General features: G+C 39.6%; 1 protein-coding gene across 1 annotated transcript in view; it reads right to left on the minus strand.

The window, feature by feature from the left end:
* Positions 1-11,554: 11,554 nt before the first annotated feature.
* Positions 11,555-25,278, minus strand: part of zbtb26 (zinc finger and BTB domain containing 26) — a 29,704-nt gene continuing 15,980 nt past the window's right edge. Inside the window, exons 2-3 of the mRNA XM_078425968.1 lie at positions 23,527-23,673; positions 11,555-20,172 (exon numbers count right to left, since the gene is read on the minus strand). Of these exons, the coding sequence (XP_078282094.1) occupies positions 18,786-20,162 (1,377 nt within the window). The 5' untranslated portion in view covers positions 20,163-20,172; positions 23,527-23,673 and the 3' untranslated portion in view covers positions 11,555-18,785. The remainder of the gene's footprint in view (positions 20,173-23,526; positions 23,674-25,278) is intronic.

Genomic DNA, 25,278 nt, shown 5'->3' on the forward strand with positions numbered 1-25,278 from the left:
TCCCAACCCTTCCGAATTTCCGCTTTCTTATTTCATCTCCGCCATTCCCATTTCGCCTCACATTTTTCCGCAAAACACATGCCTCGCCGCTGGCCTGGCCTCACCTTTTCGCCACGCCCGGCCTTGCTGCGTAGCGTGAGGCCCGTTGATGTTGTGGGGAGGGGGTTGGAGTCCGGGGGAGGGGGTTGGGGTGGGGCGAAGGAAGGGAGGAGTAGTAGGGGTGGAGAGGGGAGTGGGGGTGGGGGAGGAGGGAGTGGAGGTGGGGGGGAAAGGGGAGGGGGGAGTGGAGGTGGGGGGGGAGTGGAGGTGGGGGGGGAGGGGGGAGTGGAGGTGGGGGGGGAGGGGGGAGTGGAGGTGGGGGGGGAGGGGGGAGTGGAGGTGGGGGGGGAGTGGGAGTAGAGGGGGAGGGGTGGGGGTAGTGTTGGAGGGGAGTGGGGGTGGGGGTGGTGGGGGGAGGACATGGACCGTTGTCATTTGCTGTGGAAGATCACTGGAGCAAGTATGTCTTCAATGAAATTAGGTATGTGCAGTTTTAAATGAACTCTTTCTTCATAACTTAGTCATACATTTTATGACCATTGTTCTTTTATTCAATACCAAGAGAATTGGGATGTGTAATGAAATAGCAAAATAGAAAAAACAAAACAATAGTTTCTTTGTGTTGTAAAAAGTATTTCTGTTCAATAACCTTTCTATAAATAGCAGAATATACTTATGATAGGCCTGACATTGTGCATGTTCAAGAACTACAGATTGTTGGAAATAATAGTTGTTTTTCACACATGAATGTAGCGCAGTGCGTACGCGCATTTGGCGGGCATACATTTTTTTTGCTGAAAAGATGCATTACGAGCCATATTATGAATTTTTATGTAAAATTCTGAATTTTGGACATCAAAATTCTGAATTTTGGACATCAAAATTATGAATTTGTAAAATCAAATGTTGGGAGGTCTGTTACAATCTTGCACCATTCTGCTGTTTGATATTATACATCATTGTATTTATTGTTGTATTTATCATTACCTTCTGTATACTGTTTACAAGTTTCATGTGAACAAGAAATTTCATTGCACCCTGGAGTATATGACAATAAACTAATTTATAAAGTCTACGGTGATTACTATTATAAAATTACAAACAGTCCTTTTTAAAAATTGCAGCATTGTTTGGATTATTGACTGTCCATATTTCAGCAGCCAATTTGCAGAGAAGGGAGATGATTGAAAAATCAGCTAAACCTTATTATATACACTCAGAAGTTTCCTTTTTTTAACAGCAGTTTATTTTCTGAATAATAATTACATCACTAACTAAACGATATTAGTTTATCGTTATTGTTAATCTGCAATAAGACATTGCGTGCACAGCTTTGTTGGTCGACACTGGCACCTGGTGCCGATATGAAAGCAAAATACAACACAGATAATATTCAAAGAGCATATACCCACACGGAATGATTTCGCAACAGCAGTCATGTGGAGTTCAAAAATAGTGAAGAACATTCAAGTTCAGCTGTTCCATAGTCTCTCATGATATAATTATACAACTTTATACAAATTTAACCAAAGGGAGACTTGCACACCATTAAACATCAAGTGACAAACTATATATTCTGGAAAAATCTCAATGGAAAACTGCCAATGTAATATCTCTATTCGATGAAGGAAAGAGACAAGAAGCAAGAAGCTATCATCGAGTTTGTCTGACATCTGTCTTTATTTTGGAAGTCGTAGCAGGATATTAAAATAAAATGATATGGGAATCATATTTGATTATTCATTAATTTCTTCAAGGACTAGCAGGATGAATAAAGGTGAACCAGTAATGTCATGTATTTGGATTTCTAAAAGCTATTTAAGAAAGTGTCACTTAAAAGGCTATGGCATGCATAAGACCTTATAGAATTGGGGGTAATGCAGTGGTATTGAGAGTATTGGCTAACATTTGGATAAATGTGTCATTTTCAAGTTGGATAGCTGCAATCAGCAGTGCCCCTGCAATTAGTGCTGGACCTCAACTGTTAATAATCTGAGTTAGTCCAACAATATGTGTTGTTTTGTGTACACCAGCATCTGCAGTTCCTTGTTTCTAGCAAACGGTTTCAACATATAGTGCACAAAGGAGGAGCAGTAAGTACTGATGGCACAGGTAGCACCAGAAGCAGCTGCCCTTGTACCATGGTTCTCTCCTGGCTCTCTTAACAAGCACAAAGAGGGGGACAAGAAGGACCCAACAAGTCGATATGTAATCCTGCCATGGTCTCACTACCTTTGAGGAAAAAGTGGAGGACTTTGTCAGGGACTTGTACACAATGGAGAGCATGTGCCTTGGAGAGCATGCCACCTCTAGTGATAACACAGTAAGTTTCTCACTGTACCTTCATGTATTTCACAATATCTTGTAAAAAGCATTCTGAAAATCCAAGCACATTCATGAATATAATTATTTTCAAAAAAATTGAACCAATTTATTAAGACATTAATTTCTCTGGAACCCACACTGAGATTCTGTAATATCATGGATTTTGCTGCATTAGTCATCACAAGACTATTGCAGAATAAATTGGACAGCAGTCTATGGCAATTGCACATGTGATTAAATGTCTAAATCTGAAAATTGTTCCGCTAGTGTCACTGTTTGAAGATTTTATTGTGAAGTCAATGTAACAATGTAAACTTGCACTGCTTGCCCCAGATATTTTCATCTTCATTATATGTAAATACAGGAATTCTCTACCCGACAATAATATGCATCAGAAGTATAGAAACAAGGAACTGCAGATGCTGGTTTACAAAAGAAGTTGGAGAGTACTACAGTAGCTCAGCGGGTCAAGCAGCATCTCAGGAGAACAAGGATAGGCGACATTTTGGATGGAGTTCAGACTGAGCCACATTCACACATGGGCCATTCACTAGAATGCCTGTGGCGGTTCAAGAAAGAGATTCATCATCTCTGGGGCAATTGGAGATGGGTAGTAAATGTTGCCCATATCAACAACACCTGCATCCCAAAACAATGAATGATTTTTTCCTTAAACTCTAAAATTTGGGGTTGGTACATTCCAGTGTGAGTATTTAAATGCATAATATATGATTTCAGTTGAATAGCTTTTCTGGCTTTGAGGAATCAGTTTAGTAGTTGTGTATTCACTTATCCCTTAGACGAAGATTAATTTTGATGTATTTTAGTGTCTGGCTTTCCATCTTGATTTTATTTCTCTTGAAGTTAATTTAGTTTTCTGTGCATGATTTAAATGTGATTTATATTTTGTGGTTTGCCATTTTTGTGTCTCGGCAATGACACTCCAAAGTGATTAGTTGAAGAACTTTCTGTTCTTTTCCTGTTGACAGATGCCTCTGATCGTGTATAGGAAAATTCACTGAAATAGGCAGCACATTAGTTGAAATGTCCACTCACTAGTCCAAAAAAACACTGTTGTCAAAGGATACTCCTTCACCTCAGAGCAAAATTCTGCTGTTGCCTTCCATTGACATGCTCATAATCCTAAACTCATGAGCCTAGCATTTTCTGACTGAGATTTTTTTAATACTGGTATTGGCCATAATTGCCTTGTATGGGAAAATTACCATGTGATTGATTTTCACATAAGAGCTACTTCTGTACGGAGATTCAGCTTATTTGTGTTTTGTTAAATAATAAGTGGATGATTCCAAGCTCGCCAGATTTTATTATATTCCTAACTGTGACAAAAAAGGCTTAAAGTATCATTGAAATAATATTTTGAATAATAATCTCATTTTCCTCTTTTGTTTTTGCCTTGGTGCATTAATTGGTATTGGTTTATTATTAATAATAATAATAATACATTACATTTATATAGCGCTTTTCATATACGCAGACGCTTTACAGGGATTTAGAGAACATAGGGAAGTGAATAAATAGATAAATAAGTAAACGAACAGAGAAAGGAGACATAAGGTGGGTGACCTTCCGTGGTTGAAGGCAGTACTGAACAGGTGAGACTTCAGTGATGTTTTGAATGTGGTGAATATTGTCAGGTGTACCACCGAGCTGCAGTGAAAGCTTTGCATGCTCTCCAGTCAAATCATCCCATAGATGAGTGATTCAAGTCATTGACAATAATGATAGGTGCTGCAAAGAGAATGGAGATTTAAAAGAGTGCAACAATTGTAGTGGATGATAGCAGATCCTCTTCTGGGAACATCACGCTTCGGCACATCTTGGATGAGGACTGCAGCAATTTTAATGGTGTAATTCTGTTAAAAAGATTAAAGTCTTGCATTCCTTTCACACATTTTGAAACTTCCAAAAAATATTCTATAGACTTAATGTGCTTTTGAGATTGTAGTCACAATTGGAGGAAAACTGGAACATGTTTACATGCCACACCAGTGCCAAGGAAGGGTGGCACTCTGATTTTTCCAGCTGCTCTGGAAAAAAATAATTAGGTTTCCACCATACCTCCATGGGTGGTTCAGAATGAAGCTCTCTGTAATTCTACCATCTTCAAAACCATCCTCAAAATGATTTCACTTGAGGTGAAATAATAAATCAATACAGTATGCCTTTATTGCAAAATATTATAAAACAGCACAAAGTACATTGTGAGATCTGCTCATGTAAAGTGGGAGAATGAGATGAGTAGAAGTATTATGGCACTGCCTTGTGTAAGAACAAAGTAGTCAAGGGTCAAAATGTTTACCTTGACCATCTTCACTTTCAAAAAGAAAACCTGCTCATTATTACCAGGTTGTTTGTGGGAGCTACAAACAAACTGAGTGTCAAGCATCCAACTTTACAATGGTAAATATGCATCAAAGGTACCTCATTGGCTGAAGGGTACTATGGGACATCCTAAGACATAAGTTTTTCAACATAAGATTGATTCAAGGGTAGTGTTTAACTTGTTTGGTAGGGCGGTGGGAACAGAGCTGTATTTATAAAGCACCTCTGGCCTCAAAATAGAAGGGAATTCATTGGAACTGGATTCTGTATATGGATCATATGATTTTTGACTCTAGATAATCATTGTTTTGATATTGCTATTTTTATTTTATAATTTTTATATTCCTTTAATATCTCCAAGTTTGGTTTCTGCCCTGACAATGTTAAGAATCTCTTTGTGCAATGCTGGCACAAAGCCAACTTTTTTCCCAGAGTACATAATTCCTGAATTAACCTACCATCACATACGTCCTATCAGCCTGCTTCATATGCTGTGCTATTACCTAGATATAGTTGCCTATGTTTTTCATTCTGTCTCTCAGTTGCCTTGGATCTGTCAGAATGAACTCCTGAGCTTTTGAAATCCCCTATGATTAGATTACAACTCCCTGCAGCTCTCTCGCTTCTTAAATAACTCATTATGTGTTTGTTGGTCTTCAGCTGCCAGTTACCCATTATTACTTACTTCTCCTTGCTATTAATTTTGACACAAATTGCTGCTGTCATCTCTCATTCCATTTAGTAAAACCCTTTTGAGATTGTTCATGTCATTCTAAACCAATAATAGTACTCCTCTACAATGTTTAATATGTCTGTACAAAACTTTTTGTAGCTCTTTTGTTCCTCCTCTGCTCAGAGTTCTCTTCATGAATATATGTGAAATTACTATTACAGTCTCCCAATTATTTCACTTCCAAGCCTTGGCATTGGTATAATGGTATAAAACCTTTGATATAGCCTACATGCATTTTAGAAATGTCAAATTCAAAAGACTGATCAGGAAAATTAAAGACACAGGGATTCAAGAAAATGTACCCAGTCAGATGTAGCTTCTGCGCCTTAATTTCTATGACTTGATGAACCTCATCCCATCTTCCTGCATGAGATCTATAGTACAGTGGTCCACATCTAACCTCTTCAAATACACACCTAAAGAGTATTTTTCTAAATGGGTTAAGGTTGTTTTTTTCTCTCTACCATCTTCTCAGGCAGCAAGTTCCAGACACCGAGCAACCATTAGGCTAAAAACCATCTCCCCGCAATCTTTCAAACAATTATATTGCATCTATTCCCTGTGGTTTTTTAACCTTCTGCTAAGGTGTTTAATACCTTAATACAAAATGAAAGAGAAGGTAGTGAGAAAATAATTCCATTGAGATACAGTGCACAGTCTGAAAATTAGAGCCAGTCTTTCAGGAATTAAATTAGAAAACATTTATACCTGTAGTGATAGAGATTGGAACTCACTTTTGCAAATGGCAATTGCTGATAGGTCACTTATTAATTTCACATCTAAAATTGATAGATTTTATTAATCAATTTATTAAGGGAAATTGGACCAAGGCTAAAAATCATAGTTAGATTCTACATAATTCACAATCTCATTGAATGGTGGACAAGTTCATGGAGTTAAGTGGCTTCTTTCTGAACCTATGTCCTTTTTTTTTTTAAGAAGCTATAAATTGCTGATTTTTTTTCTTCAGATTTATAGTGCTGAGTACCAGGAGTTGAGATTGAAAATATATAACCACAGAATTGGCAGGAAATTGTTCATAATCAGCTTTGAAAGGACGTTCTAGATGAGTGGGGAAGACAAGGAAGTGGGTGGGATTCTTGGCAGAGAATTAAAGCTCCTGTTTGACAGGAAGGCAGCTGCATTCGAATTCTGTTGCACCACCATTAGACCACATTTACAAAGAGTTACCCTGGCCATCAGGGCAAATATAAACAACTTCCTGAGTCTAGAATACCTACAGCACATTTTTGCAAATTAGTTCTGTTTCATTTTCCCGTCATCTTAATGTACAATGGTGGATTGCTTGATAGCACAAATATGCCATGTATCTGAATCAAGCAAATGGCTGTTTAAAAATAATTAAAGCATATTTGGTGTACCCTTTGAAGTTATTAATAACATCCTATATTTTAGCAAAACGTCCTCGATTGATTACTTCCTTAGGTCAATTCTTTGGGTGCTCTTTGCAAATTTGAAATATTACACATACACTGGAAACTACACAGGACTAAATAGGAATAACAAGATAGAAATACTAAACTGAATTTATTCTCTATTATTTTCACTTATCAAGTGTTGACTGGGAAATACTGTACAATGTCGTTGAATTCATTGTATGCACAAGTGCAATTGGGTAGAGATGCAATAAAAATCTTGCTTGCTGCAGCATCACGGACACATAGGCTCGCTCAGACCACACAAAAACATGAAATGCTGGAGTAACTCAGCAGGTCAGGCTAGAGTTACTCCAGCATTTTGTGAAATAAATACATTCGATGTGTACCAGTATCTGCAGTTATTTTCTTACACAAAAACATGAATTACACATAAGCAAGTGCACAATAATACAAGTCGCCATCTGTAGTATTCCATTAGCGAGGTAGGATTACTGGTCAGTTCAAGAGCCAGATAGTTGTAGGAAAGTAACTGTTGTTCCTGCTGATGTGGGACTTCAGGCTTCTGTACCTACTGCCTAATGAAGAGAACACAGTGGGGATTCTTGATGATAGATGCTGCCTTTGTGAAGCAGCGCCTCATATAGATGTTCTCAACGCTGGGGAGGGAAGTGCCTGTGATGGACCAGGCCGAGTCCACTGTTATCTGTAGCCACTTGCATTCCTGTGCATTGGAATTACGGCACTTGACCATGATGCTTACAGTCAAGATATATTTTCTACAGTGCATCTCGTTGCAGTTTGATAGAGTATTCAGTAATGCGCCAAATCTCTTTAAATTTCTAAGGAAGTAGACCACTGGCACACCTTTGGTAGACACAAAATGCTGGAGTAACTCAGCGTTTCTGGAGGAAAAAGTATGGGTGACATTTCAGGTAAAACCTTTCTTCAAACTGAGAATCAGAGGGAACAAATCAGTGCCATTGACCAAGGAAAGGTGGAGCTCACAATGGTCCATTGTTGATGAAGGAAGAAATGATAATGAAATAATAAATGGATGCGAACAGAAGAACTGGCAGGATGACTCGGGTGGGGGGAGGGAAGGAGAGAGAGGGAATGCAGGGGTTACTTAATATGAGGTGCTGTTCCTCCAATTTTCATGACAGACAATGGAGGAGGCCCAGGACAGAAAGGTAGTTATGGGAATGAGAAGGGGAGTCAAAATGTTTGGCAACCGGGTGATCGTGTAGGCCAAGGCGCACTGAGCAGGTGTTCAGCGAAATGATCTATGTGCGGGGCCCAGGACAGGTCATCCGAGATGTTAATGCCCAGGAACTTGAATCTCCATCACTGACCCACCAATGAAAACTGGCAGTATAAGAAAATAACTGCAGATGCTGGTACAAATCGATTTATTCACAAAATGCTGGAGTAACTCAGCAGGTCAGGCAGCATCTCGGGAGAGAAGGAATGGGTGACGTTTCGGGTCGAGACCCTTCTTCAGACGGTTCTCGACCCGAAACGTCACCCATTCCTTCTCTCCCGAGATGCTGCCTGACCTGCTGAGTTACTCCAGCATTTTGTGAATAAATGAAAACTGGCACGTGGTCTCCTGCCTTCCTCTTTGAGGTCAACAATTAGTTCCTTGTTTTTGTTGACACGGAAAGAGAGATTGTTGTCGTGGTGTCTCCACTCAACCAGGTGCCTTTTCCCTCTCCCGAGAGAGATAAAACGCAAAGGCTTCATAGTAAAAAGGTTTAGACAAATAATTACGGATATCATCATTGTTCACGTGTAACCATCGCTGGACACAGTGGGAATTTAAAATGAACTACTCATCAATTAAAAAACTACTAACATCTAATAAAATAATTCTAAAATATATTACTGATATGAATCTTAAATATAGTATGGTTTAAACATCGCACATCTAACTATATCCTCCGGAAGCCATTCTTTGGCCACCTTTAGTTTGACATTCCCAAATAATTACACTCAGGAAGTTCTTCAGGAAGCCATTGTTTACAGAAGCATGAAAAGGTTATAACATTCCACAACTAATTGAAATAGTTTTTTTTTTAACAAGAACTGTCAATGATACATTTGAAGCAAACAATTCTGAAAAGTGCACTGGTTCCATGTGAAATCTGTAAAACTGAATTAAAATTTTAACGCTGCTTTTCCTTTCCTGTGCACTTTGTTTCTACAATTGACCTTCATTGCCAGATATCAATCCCTATAAATAATATTTCCAACAAATATTCCCACAATCCACAAATGATATTTCCCGCACATATCACTGCAAGAATATTTAATGAAACAATTCAAACAGCAAGCTCTCCTGGTATTTTGCCTTAACCAGAAGAAGAAATAGCACATTCTGTATTGTTCAGAGATTAAGGTGACAATTGTGACTGTATTTTGGAAATGTTCTTTCCCTAACAGAAGCTGCATTTTATAACTTTATTCAAGAATATTCTGCTTACGTGGCTCATCAAAGACAGGTACCATAACAGGACTCGAGAGGTGTGCAGCAGGTAGTGCTGCTGCCTCACAACTCCAACAACTAAGGGTCAATCCTGACCTCCACTACTATCAGAAATAAAGAGATACAGTACGGAAACGAGCCCTTCGTCCCAGCAAGTCCATACCGGCCATCAACCTCCCATTTCTTTAGTAATCTATCATTAATCCCATGTCATTCCACCTCACATCTTGCCTTTGCAATTAGGTACTTTGTTCCATGTTTGGGCCGTGATCGTAGTGAGGTCTGGAGCCAAGTGGTGCTGACAAAACCCAAACTGGGCATAATTGAGCAGGAAGTTGGTGAGTAATTGCCACTTGATAATGTGGTCGACAACACTTTCCATTGCTCTGCTGATGATTGAGAATATGCCGTCTTTTGTGAATAGGGCATACCTTGTTAACTTTTCACATTGTAACACAGATGCCAGTTGTAAGTGAATTGGAACAGCTTGGCTAGATCAACAACTTGTCGTGGAAGGCGCATCCTCTATTGGGATGTTGTTTGGTTTTGTAGCCTTTGCCACATCTGCTCTCAGCATTTCCGCATAACCGATGCACCATACAAAGCATACTGTCGAGTTGCATCACAGCTTGGCTTGGGAACACCTCTACCCAAGACTGCAAGAAGTTGTGAAGAGTTGTAAATGTGGCCAATGCATCACACAGACCAGACTCCCACCATTGACTCACGCTGCCTAGGAAATACCCACCACAATCAAAGAATTGTCCCACCTTGGTTTTTCCTTCGTCTCCCTGCTCCTGTCCAGCAGAAGGTGCAGAAGCTTGAAAGTGCACACCACCAGACTCAGGAACAGCTTCTCCTGTTATCAGGCATCTGAATGGTCCTTCCATAACCAAGAGTACAGTCCAATTCATCTCTACGCCATTGCAGACTTTGGACTTTGTCTATTGAACTGTTGCGCTACAATAATGAGAACTATATTCTGCACTCCGTATCTCCTCTTTGCTCTCTATCTATCGTACTTGAGTTTGACTTAATTGTATTTTTCTACAGTACATCTGATCTGTTTGGATAACATGCAAAACAAAGCTTTCACTATATCTCGGAGTGTTAGATCGTTGGTCGGCGTGGACTCGGTGTGCCGAAGGGCCTGTTTCCGCGCTGCATCTCTAAACAGCTTCTTCCCCTGTTATCAGACTTCGGAACAGTCTTCCATAAGCTCGGGTAGTCCAGATTCTCAAACCTACGTCTTTGCAGACATTGGACGTTTGTCTCTAGAACTGTTGTGCTACAATGCCGAGAGCTGGGCAAATGAGATGCGAATGGTGGACAGCACAGTGGCAGAGTTGCTACCTTACAACACCAGAGCCGGGTTCGATCTTGACAGTGTTGTTTGTATGGAGTTTGTACATTCTCCCTGTGACCATGTGGGTTTGCTCTAGGTGCCTCCCATTTTCCAAAGATTTGCAGATTAGTAGGTTAATTGGCTTTGGTTAAGTGTGTAAATTGTCCATAGTGATCACTGGTCGGCACGGAATTGGTGGACCTGTTTCCACTCTGTATCTAAAGGTTATATTCTGCATTTTGGGATTGTTCTCTTTGCTCTACCTATTGTATGTGTTTGGCTTGGTGGTATTCATGTAAGGTGTGATTTGAATTGATTGAATAGCATGCAGACAAAATCTTTTCACTGTAGAAAAGGAACTGTGGATGATAGAATCTTGCCTAGACAGAAAGTGCTGGAATAACTCAGTGGGTCAGGCAGCTCATCTGGAGGACATGGATAGATGAGGTTTCGAGTCATGGCCCTGCTCCATGCCGAGTGTAGTGGGGAAAAGCTAGAAGTGTCAAAGTTCCAATCCGAAACGACACCCATCCATGTTCTCCAGAGATGCAGCCTGACCCGCCGAGTTACTCCAGCATGTTGACTTCCCTGACAAGTGATAGGTGGTTACCTCTGCATACATGACAATAAACCCAAACCCTCAAATCTGACATTGACATATATTATTTCCGCAAAGTGTTTCACCCCATCGACTACAACCCATTCCAATAATCACCTGCCCACCCCAAAGCACAGAAAATTACTAGGGGTTTTGGGGACATTGTTCCGCTGCAGTCAGCTCCTTCAGAATACATGTCTATTGCATGTGTGCGGGATGCTTTGCGCAGTAAATACACAGCTCATTCATTTCATTTACAAAGCAGTTTATTTTTTAAGTGAACTTGTTTTCCAGTGAATAAGATTTGAATACTGCTCTTGTAAAAAAAAATCCCGTAATTGGTTATGTTACACCAGGAATGTGTAAACCAGGTATTACAGAAAAGAGGACTTTTATTGTTGTCAGTGCATCTATTAGAGTTAACTGCTAGGATAAAACAAATAGAAAAAGCTATAATTGATTTATTCACATAACATATGCAAAAAAATAAAAAAATAAAATCTTTTAACATTTGTGTATACATGGTACCATAAGGAAACTACTTTTTCAACCTTTAAGTACTGAATGTGCCTCAACACAATTTTGACAGTATTTTTGATATAGCATTTTTTGTTTTATGATTTGAAAAATAAAGGTTACAAGTAACTTTAATCCTTTACAGACTTTCCTTTTATTGTTTTCCAGCCAGAGGTTGGAGCAGGCCAGAGTTCAGCTATCCATGAACATTGTACTCCAGCAAACATCTAGCTAAAGTATAAACATTGTAAAGTGGTTGAGGATGCAGCTGTTTAAACTCATTAATGCAGCTGAAAACTAAATCAATACGATTCTGCAAAAGGACAACTAGATATTTTCAAAGTATATGTACTACTCGTCTATTCAAGAATGACAGCAAAGACAGTCAATGATTTCAAGTACCTTGTATCAAGAAAGTCATACACCTCTAGATAATGTCATCACCTTAAATTCATACATCTGCAATTCCTAATCCGGAAGGTAGTATTTAAAAAATGTCAAAACTGTCTGATCTGATAGATGATTGCAGGACATGGAATGTCCTAAAATCACAGCTTAGAAATTTCTCACTAACTTCAAAAAAATTAGGCCAAGTGCTGTACACCCCAAAATTAGCTTTTATCAACGGGTCAAGTGTCAAGTTTGCCAATTAATGAGGTATTTAACCTGCACACTATAACCAGTCAACATGCAGTGACAGGGAGGGACAAGAGATGACTCCTTTTTATCCCCCTCCTTCCTGGTGCCTTCGCGCTGAGAAATATTACATAATCACATGAGTAAAATCATATTTGAAGATCTGTCCAATCATTCTATGATAAAGCAGATTTGATGTCCAAAAAATCTATCCTGGCATCTAAGAAGGGATACACCACAGATTTAATTTTCGTCCAACTGTTTGGCTGTGAACATTATTCACCTTTACCTGGCCTTAGTTAACATTGCATTAACATCGTTAGCTAAGCTGGCTCATTCAATTCCTACAGCTGCAGTCTCACATACCCATTCTTGGTGAAAACATAATGATTTCACAGCTGAGAAATATGTTGCCTTATTCTAAAGCTACATAATTAAAAGTACACGTATAAATATATATGTCACAAATACTGTTCCAGATGAGGTATATGCTATTGTGCTAGGAACCCAAAAATCTAATTTCAGGACCAATAGAGTCAGGATACTGAAATAACGGTAGTCAGTTCTTATTGTGACATTGCATACAGTACTAGAAAGATGCATACAAACTATTAAAAACAATTAACTGCTGATAAAAATAGAACACACCTTTAACAATTTCAAAACTTCAACAGAAGTTTTTTTGTGGACTAGAAGCAACATTATTATAGGATCCAAAATATTTAAATTTAAGTACACATTAAAATCAACCTGAAACCATTAATAGGTGAACTGAATTTGTAACTTACACACCTACCAAATATTAATCGTGACAGACATTTTGACAAACTAAAAGTACAATTACAGTGGAATCTTCATTATCCACAATTATTTTGGTGAAATAGACCCTGTCAGATCAGTTTGTGGCTTTAATCAGCTAACATCCTTCTTCAGTTCCGTGCCTACGGTATTGCAATACTAATGTATTGAAAGTGAAAGGTACCTGTAGGGCCAATTGATACTCCTTCCTTATCCCTGCAAGTGGAGCCTCCAAAACGTTACACGCACAAAAGGTGATCAGGAAGTCTTCAAAGCAAGGGAGTGTGGGGTGGGGTGGGGTGGGGGGAGAGGGAGGGACCCAAGGGAGGGAGGAATTCCTTCAGGCTGATGAATGATTCCTTCATATTGACTTCATCTGTCAGCTATCTGAAAAAAAATCTCCTCCATTGTACATAGATTCTACTTCCCCTTAAATGCATCTAAACTATTCACATCATCTACTTCTTACAGGAGTGATTTTCAGGTAATAAAGTTTTCTCTGAATTTCCCAATTTGAGAACATCTTGTACGCTGATGGCATCTTTAATTTTGCAATTCCCCTCGAGTCAAAAACACATTCTCCGGTCTATCAAACCTTTTATGATTAAGGTAATCTCCTTGTCTCGTTCATGAGAAAAGACCCAAGGTGTGCATTCTTTCCTGATGGATACAAGCATAGTACTGGTTTTTATTTTACAAAATATTTGTGAACCCTCTGCCGATCGACTATATCCTTTCTGCAAAACAACCAAAACTCTACGTAACACTTCCAATGCGACCAAATCAAGGTCAGTAAAATTTTAATACAGTATCGTTATTTTAACTGTGGACAAACTGACCCATGTCAGAGCTTCCCTTGAAATGTATCCCAAATTCTCTTGTTCCACTCCTGCAGTTAAGAGTCTAATTCTCAAATATTGATGTGGTGAATTTCATTTGCCAAATATAGATTCCGCAAACTAATTAAATGGACATGTAACTTGTTAGTTTTCTCGTTGTTTATCATACTAGTTAGGAGTCAACACAAATTTAGAAATTATGTTACTTCAAGTCGAAACAGTGGAAATCTAAACCAGTCCCAACCTGAAATGTTGCTTGCCCATTTCCATCCACAGGTGCCACCTGACCCGCTGAGTTCCGTCAGCATTTTATTTTGCGTAAGATTTCAGCATCTGCAGTTCCTTGTGTCTCCCCTCACCCTTGATTATCCACTTTCCTTCTTCTGCTAGTCTAAACAGTAATCCTCTATCTCTTCTCTCTGCTGGCAAGCTATTCCCTCTGCTAATCATCCAAACTTGGCATGACCTAACTAAATAATCCATTATGTGGCATCATATTGAAGACCTCATGGAAATCCAGATATTAGACATGACTTTTACCTACTTTCTAAATTACTTCTTCAAAGAGTTCAATGAGGTTGGTCAAGCAAAGCTCTCCTTTATAAATTCATTTTAACTATTCATTATTCTATTTTTAGTTTCTGGTGCTTTTTAAAAAAGGTTTTTTGGTAAAATTCCATTACGTTTTCTACTACCAATGTTAAGATATCTGTCATGTACTATCTTCCTTCTGACCTGTAACATGTCATTAGCTATCAGCTGGTCCTTTGGCACTAGATTTTTTTAATGAATTAAAAACGTAACATCACTTATTTATTTTCCCGATTTTGTTGAAATACATTGATGCAACTACCCTGCAGGAGCTTTATCCTCTAGTATGTCTCAATTAAACATTTCCCCCTGTAACTTGCATCGTTGTAATCTAATTTTCTGCTGTCATGACTGGTCACCTGGTAAATACCGAAGCAAAATAATCAACTGTTTCGCTTTCCATATATGCTGTCTGGTCTGTTGAGATTTAAGGTCATAAGGAATAGGAATAGAATTAGGCCATTCAGCCATCAAGTCTACTCCATCTTTCAATCATGGCTGATCTATCTCTCCCTCCTAACCTCATTCTCCTGCCTTATCTGCATAACCTCTGACACCTGGACTGCGCATTTTATATAACATTTATCACTTCTTCATTATCTTGTCCCCTCAATTGTCTGATTAACGTTAATTAACATTTAAACATTTTTTTTAATGGGGTACAGGTAGACTATTGTGCTATTTTGTTTGTGATCCCTGATGTGTCATTTCACAGCTTTTCTCTTGTTATTCCCCATGGGGAGTTTTTTGTATTCTGCTAAGACCTGATTTGTACTTGTTCCCCCCCCCCCCCCCCCCAAATAGTATCGTAATTCACCTGGAGAATTACATTAATGTTCTATGTTACCATTAAACAGACTTTTAACCTCTTGGCTGTTGAACCATTTAAATGTTTCCCCTGCTTTTCGACGTGATTGTTTGAATAATTGTCGTCCATTTTATTTTCTGAAGTTTATTTTAATGCCTCCCAAAATCATCTTCAACATTCATCCCGACCTTTGCCAGGGTCACGTGCTTTCCAACTTTTATCTTAAACTCTTGTCAGCTTCTCTGGGGGGGGGGGGGGGGGGGGGGTGGATTTGGAAAGATAATGCCAGGTAATTAAATCCCCAGAAGACAAAGGATCAGCTAGATTCAGCTAAGGAAGCTTCAAACGTTTGACTGGAAAGCCTCATGAGGACAAAGTGCTTGGATGCTTTTTGGCTTGGAAAATAGCAAAGAGAGAGAGTAAGAAGTTGCTTGTATATCTATCTCAGTGTGATAAACATTGAAGGGCCTATTGGGGGAAAAAACTACCCCAGGATAATAAGATGACGTTAGAAAGGCAGAATTACGGAAGGTAGTAATCAAAACAATTATTTACCTCGCTCTGAAGTTTCTTTTTCGGTTACAATCAATCACAGGTGAACTGAGCTTAAACATTTGCCAGCGTTAATTTTATTCAGCTAACCTGATCACACAGTAATCAATGCAAAAAAAGTCATTAACAAATGCAACTGGTTGGTGAGTTTAGAATACAACTTTAAAAAATAATTTGCTTTAAAAAATTCCATGTAAAATTAAATTAAACCCATTTTCCAATGTAATAAATCACCCTTAAAATCAACTAGCCTAAATATAATCCGTCACCCATACCCCAATTTTAAAACCTCTGAACTATTTTCTCTTTTTAATCATGTATAGAAATTAGTTTGGTTAAATATATGACCAAATATAGTTTGGTTATATATATGACTTAGTGTCCTTAGAAAAATAAATAACTAATTTAAGAGCATTCGTAAATGTGTGCAATTAACAGAAACTGGCAAAAGCAGTCCAGCCGAAAACTCTATCCACACCTTGTGTGATTTTGACTTGAGTAAATTATATTGAACAGCAAAGTTCAGTACAAAGATTAGTTCTGGTGTGTCCTTCTTGATGGATAATATGCATCAGAGGATTGGATTTATTCCTTTCATTCTTTACTTTCATGGGGCCAGGGCGCTATAATTATAGGAAAAGCATGTACTGATAGTAAAACTGAGGGATGTAATTAACACCCCCTAGAGTTGGCAGTTGGATACTTGAATATCAGTATGGCCTCCTCCTGAACCTATGTTCTATGTTTCTAGTACGTTATGCACAAGCAGTGGGGAACTGACGGAGACTTGCTGAGGAAGCAGAGGCAGTGAGTGGTGTGCTGGTACCATTTCACTTCAATCGGAAATCACAGTCCTGAGACTCATGCGCATTATAGTTCCAGAGGAGTGCTGCACTGTTGGAGATTCCAGTTTGGATGAGATATTAAACAAAGACCCTAATTAATCTCTCTGAGAAAATTCAAATGATCTCTTGCTTCAAGTTAAAAAGTGGGCATGGGTAGTTGACAGGTTTCTTGATTAATATTTACTCCCTCATTCCACAACACTTAAAAACAATTATCCCATTCCTGTTTGTGGGACTCATGCTCAAAATGGCTGCTACATTACTTGCTTTACTAAAGTGACCACACTGCTTCACCATTTCACGAGCCAAAAAGCACTCAGGATCAATTAAAATGAAACGTTCCTCCACAGATTCAGAGTCCAATGTTTCTCTAGAGCACACTTTCACTGTTAGCAGGACAGTGAAAAAGGTTTGCAAGATCCTAAATGCCAAAGGTACAACACAAGAAAACATCTGATGAGGCGAATGCTCCCTCTTTGCTAAAAAGATGCTAGTTATAAATTAGTTCTGGATATGGAACATCAGTGGTATGTGCACAGAGGTTAACTTCACAACTTTAGTGTCAATTCGAGAAACATAAATGCTTGTCAGTAGGTATCACAGTTGATTTTTTTTTTTTTGCAGAGAAGGAGTGGAGTGAAGGGGCATTTTGTAAAATAGTCCAAGCCAACATAATTCCAAGCTACAAATCAATACTCATGTATCTCACTGGATAACATCCGTGGAATTTTGTACAGGCCATTTGTCAAAATGTTCAAGGATTGACAACTCCTGTGGCTTCAAAACAAACACTTGACTATTAAACACAAAACCTTCATATTCAGCAACTCCCATGATAACAATTCTGAGATAGCAAACACTCCCATGATTTCAAAAACACCGTGGTAGATGGATATGTCCATGATCATTTCTGGAAGAATTACAAGTTTAAAAAAATTGGTGAAAATACACAAAGTACGAAATCACTATTCTTAAAGAAACTATGAAGTGTCCTTCAGTTTGAAACACACAGCACATCAACAAATAGCCCTAATTTCCCAAACTAGCATATATTACTGGTATAAATTTAGGGACAACAGAGGAAGACAGGACTGAAAAAAGATTGCCCAAATGTTTGAAATCAATGTTTAGAATATTATTAGAAAAAAGAGGGATTCAAAAAGGAATGATCTATGTAAGATGCCTTAAAATAGTAAGGGATTAAACAAGAGAGACACACAGAACTGCTACGTCCAGTGCAATGTAGATATCACTTTTATATTTAGGACAGAAATCAGGATAAAATGTAGTGAAAAATCTAGAACTTTCTTCTCCTGGAAAGGCAGTGAATGCTGGCTCAAATGAAATATTCACATTGGAGATCAACAGATTTTTGCTGACTAAGGAATGTGGAACAAGGCCCAGTAAGGAGAATTAAGCAGAAATTAGTCGAGTGACGGAAAAGACTGGAGGCTCTGAATGGCTTCCTCCTGTTCCTATGTTTGACAAAGTCATAAGGCAAGGTTTCACAATTTAAATATTCATCCTGGAAAATTAGCTAACTAACCAGATGTTTTTGGTTACCTACAATTAAAGAGGGTTGTTGTGCCTTATTATATAGCCCTAGAGGAAAGAGAACGAAACAAACACAAGGCTATGTCACCTATTCATTCATTAAAAGTTATGTGGCCCATTAAAATGCATTCGGTTCATTTAAAAGTACTGAATTGCACTTTTCAAATTATACCCCTTTCTAATAAAACAGCTGTTACAGTGGGCTCTATTTCATCTGATTAAAATCTACGGAACATTTCATCCAAGTGCAGTGTTCTGCATATTTACTAATCCATTTGGTGGAAAATCTTTACCAACTTCCCTCCACTGTTTACCGTTTGCACAGAGGCTTCGTTGACCTTCTTAGAAGATGTTACATCTAGTAAATTACCAGAGTCATTCAATAGTATCTACTTCTAGAGTAATTTCTTGTATGCTTCCTTCAGTGACATTATCTACACATTTCTTCCCGTGCTGTTCTTTGAGGTGGCGCCTGAGAGCGGGCTTATGTGCAAAGCCCACTTCACAGTAGTTGCACTTGTGCGGTCTGTCACCGCTATGGAGATTCAGGTGGTCCTGCAGAGAACATTTCTGTGTGAATGTCTTCCCACAGATTGTGCATTGATAGGGCTTGATTCCCGTGTGTACTCGGATGTGCCGCGTCAGATTACTCTTTTGCGTGAAGATTTTGCCGCAGCGCAGACACAGGAAAAGTTTGTGAGTTTTCAGATGGCTGATGAAGTTTTCGAGATGCTGAAAAATTTTACCACATTTACTGCAATGATGGGGCTTTTGAAGCCATTTATCCTGCATTTTAATATGATTGGTGTACATGGTTTTGTTTGCAAAGAGTTTTGTGCTCCTGTTGCGTCTGAATAAAAACCCACCCGCAGCCGCCATTTCCTCATTTGGAAAACTGCTCAGACCTTGCAGCTCAAACTCATTAGCTGCCAGCATAAAACTTGTGCCATTGACCACTTCCGACAATCTGGGCGGATCAGCTACAAAGTTCTGTAAACAGCTGTCTAACACCTTGTTGCTTCTGGAATCAACCGATGAATTAACAAGGGAGTGCTGCGAATCGGGAGAATGTGCGACAGCTCGTTCCACACTATTACTGTAGTTATTGGAGAGATGGCTCAAACTGTCGCCGTTCTCGCTCTCTTGAATATCACTAGTCAGAGATTCCACCTTGACAATACGAATGTTGCTGTCTTCAGAGTCTGTTTCACAGTCAGAAATATCTTGAGTCTGTGTGAGATCTTCCATTTTGTTCTTTCCAGAATCAGAGAGTGGACTTTCTTGTAGCCTTTCTGAACTTTCAGGAAATGCATTTGAAGTGCTGCTTTCCCCTATTTGGTGCCCTTGGTCTTCAGACAACAACTTTGGCTCAATGTATTTAGAAAGAGCTTGTGTGCATTTTTCCACAATGTGACCCATTTGTAGATAGCTTGCAGCAGTTAAATAATTTACCAATTCCTTCACAGGGAATTCTAGGATACCAGTGTAGCAGGATAAAAGTATCTGTTCTCCAACCTCAGAACTCTGGAGAAGTGAAATTCTGACATCCTTTGAATCATTCAGCAAAAACTGATCCCTCAAAAAGGGAGAGCATGCAGCAAAAACTATTTTATGCCCCAGAAATGCCACGTTGTTGATTCGAATCGTAACATCACAGAATCGTTTTTGCTGCCTCAGCAAATTCATTTTTTGCAACATGGAATCTCCATAGCTTGTAAACTTAAACCGAAGGACATCAGAATTTGGAGCCATGTTTCCAAACCTGGAAAGAAACAGAAAAAAACATGAGCAACTTACTATAAAAAGAATGAGTTTATTCACAACTGCATTACTGCTGGAGTAACTCAGCAGGTCAGGCAGCATCTCAGGAGAGAAGGAATGCGTGACGTTTTGGGTCGAGACCCTTCTTCAGACTGATGTCAGGGGGGCGGGACAAAGGAAGGATATAGGTGGAGACAGGAAGACAGACCCGAAACGTCACCCATTCCTTCTCTCCTGAGATGCTGCCTGACCTGCTGAGTTACTCCAGCATTTTGTGAATAAATACCTTCGATTTGTACCAGCATCTGCAGTTATTTTCTTACATAAAAAGAATGAAGATCACTTGGTACTTTAAGTAACATTCATGGTACCGTGCTCAGTGGTGTGATGCCATTGACAGTATACATTTCACATTCCAAGTTAAGTTTCAGGGTTGTCTGAGACAGTAGGCAATCTATCCAAATGAGAAAATGCAAGGATTTTTTTTAATGAAGGAACGGCAGATTCTGGTTTACACAAAAGGACATAAAGTGCTGGTCCTTACCCTCAACAACTTCTCATCCAACTCCTCCCACTTCCTCCAAATCCAAGGCGTAGCTATGGGCACTCGCATGGGCCCTAGCTATGCCTGCCTCTTTGTAGTGTATGTCGAACAATTCCTGTTCCAGGCTTACACTGGCCCCATCCCCAAACTCTACCTCCGCTACATTGACGACTGCATTAGTGCTACCTCCTGCACCCGTGCAGGACTCACTGACTTCATCAACTCCACCACTAATTTCCATCCTGCTCTCAAATTTACTTGGACCATCTCCCTACCGTTTCTGGATGTCACCGTCTCCATCACAGGAAACAAGACTATTGGCCGACATCTACTACAAACCTACTGACTCCCATAGCTATCTGACTACACTTCTTCCCACCCTGCTTCCTGTAAAGACTCTATCCCCTACTCCCAATTCCTCCGTCTACGCCGCATCTGTGCCCAGGTTGAGGTGTTCCATACCAGGGCATCGGAGATGTCCTCATTCTTTAGGAAACGGGAGTTCCCCTCCCCATTATAGATGAGGCTCTCACTAGGGTCTCCTCCATATCCTGCAGCTCTGCTCTTGCTCCCCTCCCCCCCAATCGTAACAAGGACAGAGTCCCCCCCTTGTCCTCCCCTTCCACCCCTCAGCCGTCGCATACAACAAATTATCCTCCAACATTTTCGCCACCTCCCAAGGGATCCCACCACTGGCCACATCTTTCCATCTCCACCCTTTTCTGCTTTCTGCAGAGACCGTTCCCTCTGAAATTCCCTGGTCAACTCGTCCCTTCCCACCCAAAACACCTCTTCTCCAGGTACTTTCCCCTGCAACCGCAGGCGATGCAACATCTGTCCCTTTACCTCCCACCTCGACTCCATCCAAGGACCCAGTCTTTCTAGGAGAGGCAGAGGTTCACCTGGACCTCCTCCAACCTCATCTACTATACCCGCTGTTCCAGGTGTCATCTTCTCTACATAGGCGAGACCAAGCGCAGGCTTGGCGATCGTTTCGCTGAACGCCTCCGCTCAGTCCTACCTACCTGACCTCCCAGTGGCTCAGCACGTCAACCCTCCCATTCCCAATCTGACCTGGGCCTCCTTCATTGTCAGAGGCCCAGCGCAAATTGGAGGAACAGCACCTCATATTTCGCATGGGTAGTTTACATTGACTTCTCTAACTTCAGATAGTCTCTGCTTTCCCTCTCTATCCCCTCCCCCTTCCCAGTTCTCCCACTAGTCTTCCCGTCTCCGACTACATTCTATTTATCCCGCCCTCTCCCTGACATCAGTCTGAAGAAGGGTCTTGACCCGAAACGTCACCCATTCCTTCTCTCCCGAGATGCTGCCTGACCCGCTGAGTTACTCCAGCATTTTGTGTCTACCTTCGACATAAAGTGCTGTGTCCTTTTATTTTCTGAATGACTTATCTCTCATCTGAGACTCAAAACCAGTTCAATCCTTACTCAAGGAGCTAAGTATAGTATCAAGGCAAAGTTTATTTTTGTTGTGGGCCACATATATACATACTATGGAACTTTAACAAACAACTTTAAATATTGGCTTATACTTAAGCCTTTAAAGATACAGTGTGGAAACAGGCCTTTTGGCCCACTGAGTCCACACCGACCAGCACACGAGTTCTATCCTGCACACTAGGGACAATTTACAGAAGCCATTTAACCCACAAATCTCTACGTCTTTGGAGTATAGGAGGAAACTGGAGCACCCATAGAAAACCCACGCGGCCACAGGGAGAACGAATTAACTCAGTACAGGCAGCACCCATAGTCAGGGTCGAACCGGGGTCTCTGGCGCTGTAAGCCAGCAACTCTACTGCTGTGCCAATGTGCCGCCATCATACAGTAACTGTAATAACACTTTGCACATTTCAAGGCCAAACCAACTAAAAACAGAACAAATCTGAACTTTTTGAGGGCTGAACCACGATATGGAGAAAATAAAGTCTCGCCAAGCAGAAAATAGAAGTATCCACATCAAGTCATTATTTTGAAGCAATTTTTTTTTAAAGCACTTCTTAATTCATCATAAATTAATTACATAAAAAGACCCGTTGGCAAGATTTCTAGAGTACAGTATGATCATGGCTCAGTTTCTGAGTTAGCTTGGAATAGTGATGCAGAGAAATGTGTTCAATTCCCACAGCTGGGGGATTAAATTTAAATAACAGGTAGTTCGATTATAATGCAATAGCTGTGTAGCTAACAAATCTCGCCTTATAGAAAATTGCGATATAAAAACATTGAATTCAATGGGGATAAGGGGGTTAGGAGCAAGCAAGTTTCAAGCTCTCAGCAACAATATTATTTTTGCTCCACATAATTTTCAAAAATAAACATTTTTAATAACGAAGTTTATTTTTTATTACTGCAAGCTAAAATTACTAAAGGCTGTATGTTACATTGTTTAATAGAGTAATATTGCACAAATGTCAAATGAAACAATTGCTTGTTAATTTCTATGGTCTCCCACAGTAAAACTAAAACTGTCTTTAAAAGGTGATTACCTTTGGGAGGTTACATGGAAACTTTTTTCCAAGACAACTTTTTTTCTGTGTGTCAATTTTTCCAAAATAACAAGTGGTTCTCTAGTTCCAAATCAAATTCTCGTTATAACCAAGTAGGCTTGCATAATTTTAAAGAATTGTCACTAATTCATCAATCGAGCAATATCCAATTTGCAATGTGGAAACATGCATTTCAGCAGAGCCACCTATATTAAATAAATCTGGAATAAGATGTACTGATTGACATAAAAATCCACTTGGTTCACCAACTTTCTTGTTGGAAGGAAATCTAATGTCCTTACCTGGTTTGACCTGCATGTGACTCCAAATCCACCAATACGGTGAACACTTAAAGGATCTTCCAAATGGCGTAGCAGGCAATAAGGGGTGGGCGATATATGCTGCCCATATCAGCAATGTCCATATTTCGTGAATGAGAAAATAAAAACCTGTCTGGGAGAATCATAGGCATTTTATTGTCAATGAACAGGCAGACAGTTATACCATGTTAAATAAAGACACAAAATCAGGGGATACCCGGCAGGTCAGGCAGGATCTGTAGAGTACTGTGCTCAGATCTTCACAGACGCTGACTGAACTTATCAGTATCCTCAGCATCTTCTGCTATTATCTCAGATTTCCAGCATTTGCAATTCTTTTGCGTTTTATCTATTTTTTATATTGTATATTGTGTCCGATTGCTGTCATTTACAGATTTGGAATAGGCTCTATTCTTAAGAGTCATACATGATCAATACGAGCCCTTTCACCCAACTCGTCCATGTCGACCAAGATGTCCCATCTAAGCTAATCCTATTTGCTCATGTTTAGCACATATCTCTTTAAACCTTTCCTGTCGATGTACCTAACCAAACCTCTTAAATGTTGTTATTTCACCTGCCTCAAGTACTATCTCTGGCAGCTTGTTCCACATGAACGCCACCCTAAGCTGCCCAGTCATGGTCAAAGAATGACTTGCAAAGCTATGATTCAAGGTCTGATACTGCTATCTCTTGCAAAATCTTGTCCCTTCTGAGGTATCTACAAAAATCTAACAGAAAACTTGCCGTGGCCCATGGTGACACCAGCAAAAGAAAAAGTGGCAAAGGGCAATTCTGCTCAATGTTAGATGCTGAGTTACAGAATAGGTCCTCAACAATCAATAGTACATAGATTTCAGTATCAGTAAATATGAATACCCTCACAACAGAGCTAAAATGGATAAAACACTGTACTGTCTAAACAATGAAATGCAAAATCATGCAAAACTCCATAGAAGTTCCATAGAAACTTTTCTCTAAAGTAATGGACTGGAATCACTTTATACATACACCCATGTGGTACAAACTCCGCCTGTCAAGACAAAATTAACCGTGGACAATGAATGGGACAAGAGACAATATAAATTAAAAGAAAAAGCCTACAAAGAAACATTTACAGCGATCCATAAATATGTCATGGATTAGTCCAGAAAGCAATCAGTATGACAAATAGACTGAAGTGTCCGAAGAAGGGTACTGACTAGAAACGTGTTAAGTCCATTCCCTCCACAGATGCTGCCTGACACAATCAGTTCTTCCAGCACTTTGCTCAAGATTTTAGTATCTGCAGTCTCTGGTGTCTCGAGGCAAATAGACTGTTGGCTTTTATATTTGCAACAGTAGAAGTTATATTACAGCTACAGTGGATTCAGCACCCTTGGTCCATGGACAGCAGTCTGAAGAAACCCAATGGAAAAGTGTTGAAAATACTCAGAAGGTCAGGTAACATCTGTGCATTGTGTTATTGCTGAGGTTTGCAAGGTTGTGTCAGAAACGCGAGATATCAAAATCTTAATCCTGGTATCCTGGTTTTCTTCATACAGTTGCTGTCTGATCTTTGGAGTATTACAGCATTTTTTGTTTGGCATAATTTTTCCAGCATCAATTTCATTTTGGTTTTTGGCCACTTTCTGAAGATTGTATTGGCAGAGAGAGTAGAACACGTATACCTGAATGACATCCAAATGCCAAGTACTAGACTAAATAGCGGGGGGGGGGGGGGTGAGGGGAAGA

The sequence above is a fragment of the Rhinoraja longicauda genome, chromosome 31 (assembly GCF_053455715.1).
Source record: "Rhinoraja longicauda isolate Sanriku21f chromosome 31, sRhiLon1.1, whole genome shotgun sequence".
NCBI classification, from domain to species: domain Eukaryota; kingdom Metazoa; phylum Chordata; class Chondrichthyes; order Rajiformes; family Arhynchobatidae; genus Rhinoraja; species Rhinoraja longicauda.